The sequence below is a fragment of the Pseudopipra pipra genome, chromosome 3, assembly GCF_036250125.1.
Source record: "Pseudopipra pipra isolate bDixPip1 chromosome 3, bDixPip1.hap1, whole genome shotgun sequence".
NCBI lineage: Eukaryota > Metazoa > Chordata > Aves > Passeriformes > Pipridae > Pseudopipra > Pseudopipra pipra.
This window is the reverse complement of record NC_087551.1, coordinates 96,330,943-96,343,651: the sequence shown is the minus strand read 5'-3', so window position 1 is coordinate 96,343,651 and position 12,709 is coordinate 96,330,943. Positions and strand designations below refer to the sequence as shown.

General features: G+C 38.3%; 1 protein-coding gene across 2 annotated transcripts in view; it reads right to left on the bottom strand.

Moving 5' to 3' along the window:
* Nucleotides 1-4,398: 4,398 nt before the first annotated feature.
* The window catches only part of TDRP (testis development related protein), a 29,118-nt gene continuing 20,807 nt past the window's right edge, over nucleotides 4,399-12,709 (bottom strand). For both annotated transcript variants that reach the window (XM_064650425.1, XM_064650426.1), the window contains 2 exons: nucleotides 9,449-9,552; nucleotides 4,399-7,799 (listed from right to left, as the gene is read on the bottom strand). In XM_064650425.1, coding sequence (XP_064506495.1) covers nucleotides 7,454-7,799; nucleotides 9,449-9,552 — 450 coding nt within the window. In that variant the 3' untranslated portion in view covers nucleotides 4,399-7,453. The remainder of the gene's footprint in view (nucleotides 7,800-9,448; nucleotides 9,553-12,709) is intronic.

The window sequence follows — 12,709 nt, the reverse complement described above, 5'->3', positions numbered from 1 at the left end:
TTAGCATATTTACAGATCAGTCACTGGCAAAGAAGTTAGAGGAAGGCTAGATGCTTAATATCCAACTAAGGTTGGCACAGAGCTAGAGAGATACCAGCATTAAATAAATCAAACAATATCAAATGTTTGGATACAGTTGCTAAATTACAGTTCAGAACATTGAAGCATTAGCTAATTATGCTATTCATTTGTACTGTTTCTATGCTTTCAGCTCCAAGGCTCAGTTCCACCCCCTTCAAAGACATTGGAACGTAATTCCCAGCAAAATTCCTATGAAGTTCAGTAGGATAAGGGTTACCTTTAGTTCTTAAAATGTCTGTATGGAAGGACATGATAGATAAGTGGATTCAGAACATGAGAAGTGAGAGAAAAGCTGGGTGTCTTTTCTTTCAATTCCCATGGGCTGTTCTCTGTGCCACACACAGATCTCTCCCTCTGCCTGTCAGACATGCTGGTAATGCTTAATGAACCTTCTGCAGGTTTATGTGTACATTCTTCTACAAATATGAATAAAACATGTTCAGCTTTATATTTGTTGCTCTTTACAGTCATTGCACCCTCAGCTGAAAGTTCTAATAATTTTCAAGGCACACACAAACAGCTGCCACTTAGTTCTACATTTACTTATTTAATTTTTATATGCTCTTTCCATTTGAATGCTGTTTTTCTGTAGTATTTATAGCAGACCAATAATGGAAGAATAATTTATTTGTTGAAATCAGTTGTCATCCCCACACAATACTCAGATTATGGAACAAAGTTCTGCATGCTGGGAGCACCTCTTCACAGTGTTTTGGTCTCTGTTATTCTTCAGACATAGCAGTTATTTTTAGCTTTTTTCCTACTGTTGACTTTTAAAGCTGTAAACCTGTACTCGCCTTCTTAATTCAATGGTATCCCTTTAGAACTTGGTGAATTTATAAAAGCAATACTTTTCATTACATTTTCATGACCATAATGCAGCAGCTCCAGCAGTAGCATTTCCCACTCTGTACCTCTGAACCCCATCTCAGGTAGACCAAATACATTCATCCACTAAAAAGGGAAAAAAGTATCCTGATGCTAAAGTGGAATCATCAGGGATCTCAGAGAAGAAAGGGAAGGATGGAGAAAGCTCTTAAGAGATCTCAGAAATCTGGTAAAAGAGCAGAGAATGGGAGGAGGCTGAAAGTACAGTATTTGAAGAATTGGGATACTAGATGGAGCTGTTCAGTTCAACTAAAACTTCAATAAATTAATCACACCACCACTTAAGTTCCTGCTGCAAGCTGGCCATATGCCTTCGGCTGATCCTTTGTTTAAGGGTACAGTCTTCTACCACCTGCACTCACCTTCTACATTTTTGGTCAATTAAGCTAAATTTATAGGCATAGTAGTATGATATAGATCTGGAGAAGTGTTTGCTGCAAGTTAGAGCACTGATGTTACAAGCATCCAGAACTTTCTGTTTGTACCTGTGCACATGGAACATTCTTTTCAATTGCTCATCACAGCCAAAAATCCTGGTCTTGAATAGGATAACGAGGAATAAACACCAGGAAAGAGGACTGTCTGTGTGTTAGTTTTGATTCTCCAACACCAAAACCCTGGCTTATTAATAAATATTGACACTAACACCCCTAGGAACATTCTCAGATGTTCTGGACTTCTCTTTATAGTGTGCTTCATGCCTTGATGCTCCTTTGTATGTCTTGAAAACCTTCCCCCATCCCCAGTGCAGCCAGTTCTCACAGCACAGGTCAGGAACTCAGACTTTCCACCGTGTCTTCAGCTGCCAACAGGCCCATCCACCTTGGCTACAACAGTTTGGTCAACTCACACTTGCTCTCCTGCAGGGCACAGCAGGACAGCCACGCTCTGCAGACAGGTTGATACTCTTCAGGAGACACATGAGTTTATAAAACGGAAAAAAAAAAGAGCAAGTATATATTTCATTAAGTCTCTTAATTTTCAAAATAACCCTAAAGTGCAGCATTACTCTATATGTAGTAGGACTTCTGGGAATCTTGTGCTCCATCCTATCAAACAATGGTTTACTTCCTAATGGGAAATGATGCTTGACTTGTTTTCCTTTGTTTTTCCTATCAAATGTTGGTTGCCAAGTTTCTGTCCAAATGTTCAAAAGATAAACTGTTTACAGGCACTAACTGAGGCAAGTCAGACTAAAAAGGGGGTGTCAGTCATGCAAGAAATAGCAGAGAGTAGGTCTTCATGAAATCAGGATGTTTTTGCATGTGTGACTCTCCCCCCCCAAAAAAAAAGCTAATATGGGACAAGTACAAAAATAAAATTAATCAAAGAATAATTAATATTAATCATCCTGCACATTAGAAAACTTTGGCAGAAAAAAATAATATGCCAAGTGCAGTACTTGGTCTCATGATACACTGGTCTCCCTTTCTCCAGCCCAAACACATGCACCAGTGTTTCCTCTGTCCCTCAAATACCAGAAGCATTTAGCAGTGTGACCTTGATGAGAATCCATGACTCCTGGACAAACAAGATGGTCAAGTCAATAGCATTCGGGGCTTTCAAGGAAAAAGGCAGAAGACAAGAAAGGCCAAAAGACATTGGTAACTTAAAGGAATGAATCTGACCTGTTTTGCCACACAAACTCAAATAATTAAACCAGCCAATTCTCTGAAAAATTACTTAGCTGTTCAGGTGGTCTCCTCAGTACAAGAGCTTGGAGCAACTGGAAAGCAAAACATCACATGGTTATTTTCAGCAGTGGACAAACCCATCTTAGAACATACAGCTGTGAGTTTTTCTCTGCAGAGTGTAATTCTTTTTCAATAGCAAACTCACAGTTCAAAATGTGTTATTAAGCTTCCACTAGTGTTATTTGGGTCTCAACAGCATAAAACTTTAAGTGCCAACCAAGCTTTTATCAGATTATTATGGACTTGAAAAGAATATACCCACTTTCTTGCATCTTTTAGTAAATACTAGACACAGAATAGGAAAAATTTCTTCCCAAATATAGAGCAGGTATTTCTTTTTTCATTACCTGTGATAACTGTTGGTAAATATCATTTGAAAAACCATCTTCTCCCTACACTTTGTTTGCTATTATATATTCCATAAAATTTTCTTTTATTTATATTCCTATTTTCTGATTGTTTTCATATTCTTTATTGCTTTGTAACTACAGAAGAAGCATTATTTTCTGCTATTTTACTGGTTGCACTTACAATAAATGTAATTCTCTTCTTTCAGTTTCTAAACTGGATTTGTTGCCTATATTTCTGATTTCCTATCTTGTACAGTACAAAGCAGTCACTCCATAACAAATTTTTGAGAGTCTGACAGACATCTAATGATAAACATCTTTGCAAACTATCACCAGTGACTAAGCCTTTTTGGAAATTATTTTTCTTCTTCTCAGTAGTGGTTTCATTTCCCTGATACATCAGAAACAAACTAACAGGCACTCAGGAAAAAAAAATAAATTTAGCAAGAACAGTTTAGATATGCAAGAAACAGCTAAATAACATGCACATTCATGTTTTCAAATTGCACAGAGATAGGACCTACAGTTTTGTCATCTAACATCCCCATACATTAACAAGCATTTCAAAAAGTTTTGGAAATGAGACAGATGCCAGGCTGAATTCACCTGGGCTGTGGGAACATCTGTGCTCAAAATTTGGCAGGGTCCTTGTCTAGCCCAGGTCTGGAAATGCAGGTCCCTCCACTCCCTTTCACCTGCCTTGATGTGCACCTGACCCACCTGGGTCTAGTCAGAGCCATCTCAGTACAGGATTTCCCTCCCGTAAGAATGCAACTTTTATGAATAAAATTTTCTGTTCTGCCTAGTCCCCACACTACAACATGAAACATCTTGCCTAAATGTTCCTGCTAAGTCTATGTAGGCAACCACAAAGCCAGCAAAGAGTGGAAGAATGAGAGGCTGACAATACACTTCCCTCTGTAGCTGATCCACTGGTATCAGTGGCTGCACCTCACGTGTCACAGTCCAGGATGTGCAGGTCTCACCTCGTTATGGGGCCAGTGTGTGCAAAAGCATTCCAGGTCCTCCAGTTTACATGTAGCTGGTGAAATATTTAGGGAAAGAATGCTGCTCTGCCCAAGCTTTCATAACAGCCAATAAATTAAAAAACAAAACAAAACAAAAAGTTTAAATCAAATACCAGTAAAGCAAAACATTTGTAGTTTGTTAAAACCAGTTAATTCTTCCCACTGTGAAAGCAATGTGGGATGCTTTAAATCTAGGATGCTGCAGCTTCCGAGATGGCATGATTCACAGAGTTTGGACAAACATCACTGTCACTTCCTTGGCCACCCTCTACAATGATACAAGTAACGTCCACACAGATGGAAACAAACTCACATGACAAATAAAATGGAACCAAAAAAATGTCAGAGAACGAGGCATTTCAGTTCAAACTAAATCTTTATTCATATGGAAAATACTACTTTTCTTTTTTTGCAAATGATGCTAATAAATAAAAATACTCAGAAAGAACTTTGCTCAGTTAAGTGACTAGTAACAGCCACACGAAGCTTTTAATTCCCATTAAAACCACGCCAACAATCATGCAGATTGGCTACGAGAAAGCAATATAAACTATATTTTATTTTGTGCAATCTTATCGTACAATCTTAAAGCTACCTTCTTCTAAACCATGTCACACAATTTGAAATGCAATTTCAAAACAAATTTTAAGGAACATATTCTACATTTATTCCACATATGGAGCTGTGGATAGCTTAAGCCCATAAATGTATAATGTAGTTAAGCATCTAATGAAGGTAAAAGAAGAAAGGACCCCATTCTGAAAATTCAGACACATTTATAAACATAAGAGAAGGAAAGCTCACACCGTGAGTTCTTAACAGACAAATAGATTATTAAACCATAACAATAAATTATATTAAATTTGATAACATTGATCCTTAGAATGGTTATTTCTGAGGAAATATCACTTAAAAAGCACACCAAAACTTTCATCACTAGGAATGAAACTGAAATTTTACATATCTCAATTTCCCACTTGGATGCAATTTTGTTTTATAACAGGCTTCAGATTTGTGAGCATATTCTTTATCATACATCTAAAAACAAATTGAAAAAGGTTGCAGTTAAGCTGTGCATCAAACACGTCATCAAGGTGAGAAACAGGCACTTGACAGTATAATGTGCAAGGCAAAATCTTTACTGGTCACAGTATAAATAGTTTCTTCAGGAGTGAAATTAAAAGTTCTCAGCCCATCTTTAAGAGCTGCTAACAGATCTTTTTCTGTTCTTTTAAGTCAGCACCAACAACCAAACTAAATACTAGCTCATGCCTTAAAGGGTATTCCATAAACTATAAAATGCAGCATACTTTACCCAAGAATACTAACTCTTTCCTATAATTAACCTCAGTGTATGTATTTGCCCAAGGCAAATACAGAGTTTACTCACAGACTAAATGATGCAATATAAATGCTAACCTTTTCCCTATTAGTATTTTTTCAATAACTAATGCCAGTTTTACAAATATATTTGCCAGTTGTTGCAAGATCCGGTTTTGTAGCAGAAAAAATCAATGTTCTTTTATATAAACTTAAGAACAATGTCTTTTAATATCCTATTAATAGCAGGAAAAAAAAAAAAAAACAACCCAAACCATTTTGTTACAGTTTCCCTTCAGGCACATCTCAGCAGGAATCTCCAAAAAATAGCTATGTAGGAACTGTAAGCCAGAAAACTCTACATGAATTGGAGGGAGGAGAAAGAGAGAGCTAAGGAAGGAGTAATGTGGCAGTAACAGAAACAAGGTACAAGCTTAGAAAAAAATGGCATCATCCCTTTCCATCAGCATAAGCTTCTTGCAAAAATATATTTACAAGACATCTCTTATATAAAGGCATATACTTTCTCGTAAAAATGCTGATTTTCTCTGACATGCTAGCTTGATCTTCCAGCTGTACTGGCCATATCACTAGGCAGTCAAGTTTACAGTTCAGTTGAACAATCAGGAGAGAAAAGGCCTACTGTTCATTTCCTATGAAACTTTTGGTTTGATTTTTACCCATGAATGTTAAAGTAGCATTTATGTGGATCATATAAACAAAATAGAAACCAACTTTGGATCTGGCATCAGCTGCACCGCTAATGAGAGACAATAAGCTAAAAAGAGGCACTTTTATTAGTCATATATACATTTCAAATCTCAAGTTTAACGCTTCACCTACTTTTACCAAAAAAATCAAAATATCAGTAGCTAATAAAGCGGAGCTTTATAACAAAAATGCTTCAGAAGTTGTGTGTATGCACACACTTGCAATGGCTCAGTTACTCTGCTACCCTGAAAATGCCAGAGTATAATTCGGTCATTGCTTATGGGGTGGGGGGGAAAGAACAACACAGCAAAAAACAAAAAAGTTGTGTCTAGAACAAGGATCAGCTACTGTAAAAAAATGAGAACATATGCCCTTCCATAAGAAGCAACTTATACCTAGATCCAGATTCAATATCCCCCCAGAATATCAAGATCATCTTATGCTCTACTCACTGCCGCTTCCCAAATTTTCAATCATTTTTATTTTTGGCATAACATGCATCTTAAAAACTGAAAAACTTAGAATTGTCAAAAAAAAATAATTCAATATTAAAAAAAAAGGCAAAAACCAAACCAAAAACACCCCAAAAAACCCCAAAAACCCCACCAAAAACCAACACAAAAAAACCCCCAAACCAAACCAAAAACAAACAAAAAACCCCAAAACAAACAAACCAGGAAAAAACCCAAATGCTCACTCCCCCCCCAAACAAACAGGAAAAAAACCCACCAAAATCCCCCCCAAATCCTGGAAGACCCATTTGACCTGACTATTGGTGACAATATTCTAATGGAAGGAACTACATTAGAATAGTATTTTCCCCACTTCATACACAGTATAGCACATTGTGACAGTAAGCATCTTGTGTGCACAAGCTGAAGCATATGCTGAGGCTGAAGATTTGGAAAACAGTCTACTAAGTACAAGCATTCTCCCTGCAAGTGACAGGTCAGTATTCTTGGTTAAAAAGGGACAGCATCAAAACCAAAATTTTGAGTGACCCTCAAACATCAGAAAAGAAACAGGACTCGAGCTAGTGGAACTTCCTACATAAGGCAGTCAAATTTACAACCAGTGTATACATTCACTAAGGAATTACTTTTTTTTTGGTAAAACCAACAATCCAACATACTGCAAAGTCTGAATGTGAAATATAGGCACAAAATAGATTCTCTACTTTTTTTTCAGAGTGGAAAACATAGCTATTTAACAATGTAATAAGAAAATTTACTATCAGGTGAGCAAAAATTTGTAACAATCTGAATAAAACAAAGTACTGTATAAAGGTGCAAGATCGAGCAGATTTGATTTTGGTTTAAACATATGAGTAAATTATGGAATCTTTCTCTTCTTATCTATAAAGTATTTCACGTTACCAGTATCATTCTAGCTCTTCCCAGTTGTCAGTAAGGTTACCTTTGCTTTGACGTCTAATACTAACCAGCTTTCCAGCTGATTTGATACTCCACCGGGAACTGTTTCCTGAGCTGGCCAGGTTTGTGTATTTTGTGGAGCCTTTGGTTTCATCTTCCCAGCCTGACCAGGCTGCATAGTCACTTAAAGGAGTTGCTGCATTGCTGGTAGAGTCAGCAGTGCTAATCTGTGGTGGTTCCCATCCCTCAATCTCATCTGGTTTCCTAGGTGGAACATTCTGCTTTATCACCAAACTGTCCCAAAAACCTGGCTTCTTTTCAGACTTCATCTCTTCCTTTAATTTTAGATTTGTTCTACAAAAAAACAACAGTGCAGTGATAAATTTCTTCATTTTACAATGTGTGTAGTAGTTATTAATAAGCATTCAATTAATTTATATATTTTACAGTCAGGGATGCTAATGAGTTGTCTAATCATCCATTACTGTCAACCTCAGGAAAAACACCATCATATGCATGTAAGCCTAAACACAGCAGAATCTTGCAGTGATAAATCAGAGGAGGACTGAGTATGGTCATTTCCTATTATAAAAGAACTTACATACATACCATCACCCCCACCAACACCCCCCAGGGGTGAATTACACAGAACTGCCTTTGGAAATGTACCAAGTATTTTAGGATGCATTATAACTATTTAGGACTTTTAACAAAAAAACAGTACAAAACAAATAAACAAAAAACAAACCAAAACAAAAAAATATTTAAATAGAAGCAACTCAATCAATACCTTTAAAGTTACTTTTCCTTTACTGAATTTTGAATTTATGATTACTCAGAATTTTCATCATGCTAAAACCAGTCACATATTCCAAACACTTTTCTTGTATTTCGTAAGCAGTGCACTTGAAAAGTTCCATTTTTCTTTAAAAGTAAAGTAAAAATTGTGGTATACAGTTAAAGAAAAATATCCTATACTTAAAAAACAGGCAGTTTTCATAATAATACCAAAATAGCTTTCCACATCTGTGGTAACTCTGTTTAAATACTTTTGCTCTCTTCACTGTGTTACTTGATTCTTATATTCAGCATCAATTGCAAACATCATTAGAGGAGCCTAGCATCTTAGTAACACCCGTAAAAGTGTACACAGATAGCTGGGAACTTTTGTAAAGTTTTATTGAACAGGCTCAAATGGAAATGGAAATATATGCTTTTATATTCTATGTTGTTTATTTATATGCAAACACCCCCTACATGCAGGTATATACCCTTGCATTCTGAAACACATATATTTCAAAGTAAACTGGAAACAAAGCATATTACAGAAAGTCTTATCAAAGTTAATATTTGGCTGGAACAGATCTACTGATATGTGGCACACTTGGTTTGTACCCAGTGTAGTTAGGTAGCACACGAAGGTAAAACCTACATATATTTGTAACAGCAAAATAGTCTGTTCTGGGAAGGGATCTGTTCTGTTCAGAGAACAGCTCCAATCATGTCAGCAGCAGAACTGCGCCAAGTAACCACCTCAGCTCCGACAAGGAAGACTTGCAGATCCTAGTATAGCTACCCCACTTAACCTTTTTAGGTGTAGTAAGACTTCAAAAGAGAAAGTAGGGCATGTAAAAAAAGGAATTTGTAAACTCAACCATAATTAATCTTTAAGAGGAAAGACAGAGGGTAAGAATGACCCTTTTACTCAGAAGCCTTTACTCCTTTTCTACAGTAAAAATATTATTATGTGGCTAAATTCCCTTTTCTTCCTGACAAACCTAAAAATGTTAATAACATCTGTCCTTTCCAAATACAGCATGCCTTATTCATTGTAAGCCTAACATACACATAACTCTGAAATGCACCTAAACCTTTCTTTGCTGATTTGACTTCCAGGAGTTGAACACTACTGTTCTCAGTGTCTACCTTCATTACCTTGCACAGCTATTTTCTGTTACAGTGAGTGCATTTTAATAGCAGATAGACCACTTGGTTTTACTTACCCTTTGGATTTTGGAGACTTGCATCCTGCTAGCAATTGCTGTTCATCATCTTTATTGAACATAGACGTCACTTCCTTCCAACCCCGGAAACTGGCACCTTGAACCTATATAGAGAAGTAAACATTCTCATAAATGTGAATCAGACCTACAAGCACAGAGTACGACTGCCACTGCTGGCTCTGGGTGGCTGATGGGCAGCAGCAGCCCTATCTCCTGTCTCCATGTGGTGCTGCTGGGAGCACAGTGGCTTGGTACAGCTGCAGAGAATGGTCATGCTTTGGAACAGAGCTGGTTGGGTTACTGCAGCAAGAGCTCCTTCCTGCTAAGAAGAGAATATAAAACATTGATGATTTTGTGATGTCAGTGAGTACAGCTGGGCTACTGAATGTTCTGCCGGCAGGAGCTGCTTGGCTCCATTTTAGTATATCACGGTAAGAAGGGAATCTAGGAAGCTTCGAAGACAGTCTAAAGAGCTTCAGTAGACAGAAATGAAATAAACTGTCACTGCTAGAAGGGGTCACAACAGACAGGACAGCCACATGAATTATGAAACTCTTAAGATTTAACCCCAAAACTACAGCTTCTGGGCGTGCAAGCAAAAAGGGTAAGAGCATTAGCTCACCAGTGACATGTAACATGTGACACTAGTGCACTACAGCGTGTTCCCTACATTTCCTGTGACCGTTAAGCATGCAGCATAAATTACTTTTTCAACTTTATTAAAGGTTTGAACCTCTCTCCCCAGTGTGAAATAAAGAGGTATAGGTTATTTTTACTTTGATAGCATTCTTATAAAAAATGCACGCACAGAATTTGAAAGCCGCTGTTCTTCCTCACAGAGTCCAGTAAGAATGGTAGTGCCAGTCAGTCAGTGTTACTTGATTACATTGAAATAGTTGTCAACACAAGCAAAGGCTAATTCATCACCTATTATTATGCTTCATCTTGCTTCATCCTTTTTGCAGAACTCAGAGGTGCAAATTAGTATCAATTTGCCATTTAGGTTTTAATTGATTATAGTTTAACTGGTATGTCCACATAGGCCTTAAAACATGTAAGATGTCACCTACCAGTTGAGCACAAAAATCAGACAGGAAAATACTGGTACTGCCAACTTCTCACCTTTCAGAAACGCACAGGCTCTACCACTTACAGGAGTAACACAGCACCCTTGTTACCACATGCTAGTCATGGAGTATTTCCATACCTTGTTCTCCTGTTTTACTGTGTCCTATGCTTTCACTTCTCACCCACCTTCCCTACTCACATCTGAACTGCTTCATCTACTCCAACTCAGAGGCATAGCAGGTCTGTTTCAGGATCAGGAGGAAGGTCTAGCCTAGCCTCAGTGTCACTTTGGAAAGATACAAACATGGATCCAGCTATGGGCAAAGCACTGGAGAACTCTGAAAAGGGAAGGCTGAGCAAGCCCAGAGCAGTTTCAAGCTCTTGTTTATGGGATAGGGACAGACCTGGTACACAAGAGCCAGGTTCACCACAACTCACCTCTTCCTACATCCATGCCTAATCTTACTGTAAACCACAGCATTCCTCATGGCTTCATAAAATAAAACAACAGCTTCTACATATATTGTTTCCCACTCTGACAATAAAATTAATAAAGCTTATAATAAGCAAACCCTCATGTTTAATTTAAACATACACTTTTATTTTTAATTAAGTTAAAAATATGTAGATACTACATAAAAATATGTAGCATAAAATAAAACCAGGCAAGCTGCAGATGATACCTTCAGATACCTTGCTATTCAAAATCCTCGTGTTTAACTATCAGCCTCTTCAAGCAGTACTCAACATTTAATGCTTCTGTGGTGCAAATGATGGTCTAAGCATTCAATTTTAGTCAATGAAGGCCTAATACTCTTACTTGTTTTAGTTGTTCAAGTAAATTCTCTAAAAAGTTTCACATGAGGATTTGTTACTCTGACTGGGCTTCCTCTCACTGCACAGTACTTCGTCCACAACAAACTTCCACAAAAAGGAAGAATTTCAGGAAGTCGACTGTTGAAGGAAGTAATCCATTTTAAAACAAGAAAGAACAAAACAAAACAAAATAAAACAAAAAATTAAAAGACAGAAAAACTTGAGAAAGCACTTAGCTTTTCATAGGTTAAAAATATCCTTCATCTTCCTTGAGTCCGTAGGTCCTGAGGGAACTGGCAGAGGAAGTTGCTAAGACACTATTCATCATATTTGAAAAGTTGTGTCAGTCCACTGAAGTTCCCACTGAGTGGAAAAGGGGAAATATAACCTCCAATTTTAAAAAACAGAAATAAGGAAGACTGGGGAACTACAGGCCAGTCAGTCTCACCTCTTTGCCCACCAAGATCATGAAGCAGATCCTCATGGAAAGTATGCTACAGCACATGGAAAATAAGGAGGGAATTGGTGACAGCCAATATGGCTTCACTAGGGGCAAATTCTGCCTTTCAAATCTGATGGCCTTCTATGACTGGGTTATAGCAGTGCTGGCTGAGGGGAGAGCAAATGGTGTCCTCTACAGATTTCAGCAAAGCATTTGACACAGTCCTGCACAATATTCTTGTCTCTAAACTGGAGACACATGGATCTGATGGATGAATCACTCAGTGGATAAGGAATTGACTGGATGTTTGCACTCAAAGAGTCGCAGTCAACGGCCCAACGTCCAAGAGGAGACCAGTGATGAGTGACATTCCTCAGGGCTTGGTACTGGGACTGGCACTGTTTAATATCTTTGTCAGGGACATGAACAGGGGGATTGAGTGCACTCTCAGCAAGTTTGTGGATGACACCAGGTGTGGTGTAATTGACACGCTGGAGGGAAGGGATGTCATTCAGAGGGACCTTGACAGGACAGAGGTGGGCCCGTGTGAACCTCACGAAGTTCAACAAGGCCAAGTGCAAGGTCCTGCAGCTGGGTGGGGCAATCCTAATCACAAATACAGGATGGGTGGAGAACGGATTGTGAACAGCCTTGAGAAGGACTCAGGGGTGTTGGATGACAGCAAGCTCAACATGACTTGGCAATGTGTGCTGGCAACTCAAAAAGCCAACGGCATCCCGGGCTGTATCAAAAGCAGCGTGGCCAGCAGGTCAGGGGAGGTGATTCTCCTCCTCTACTCTGCTCTCATGAGACCCCACCTGGAGTGCTGTGCCCAGCTCTGGGGCCCTCGACATAATAAGGATATGAACCTACTGGAACAGGTCCAGAGGAGGCCACAAAGATGCTCAGAGGGCTGGAGCACCTCTGCCATGAAT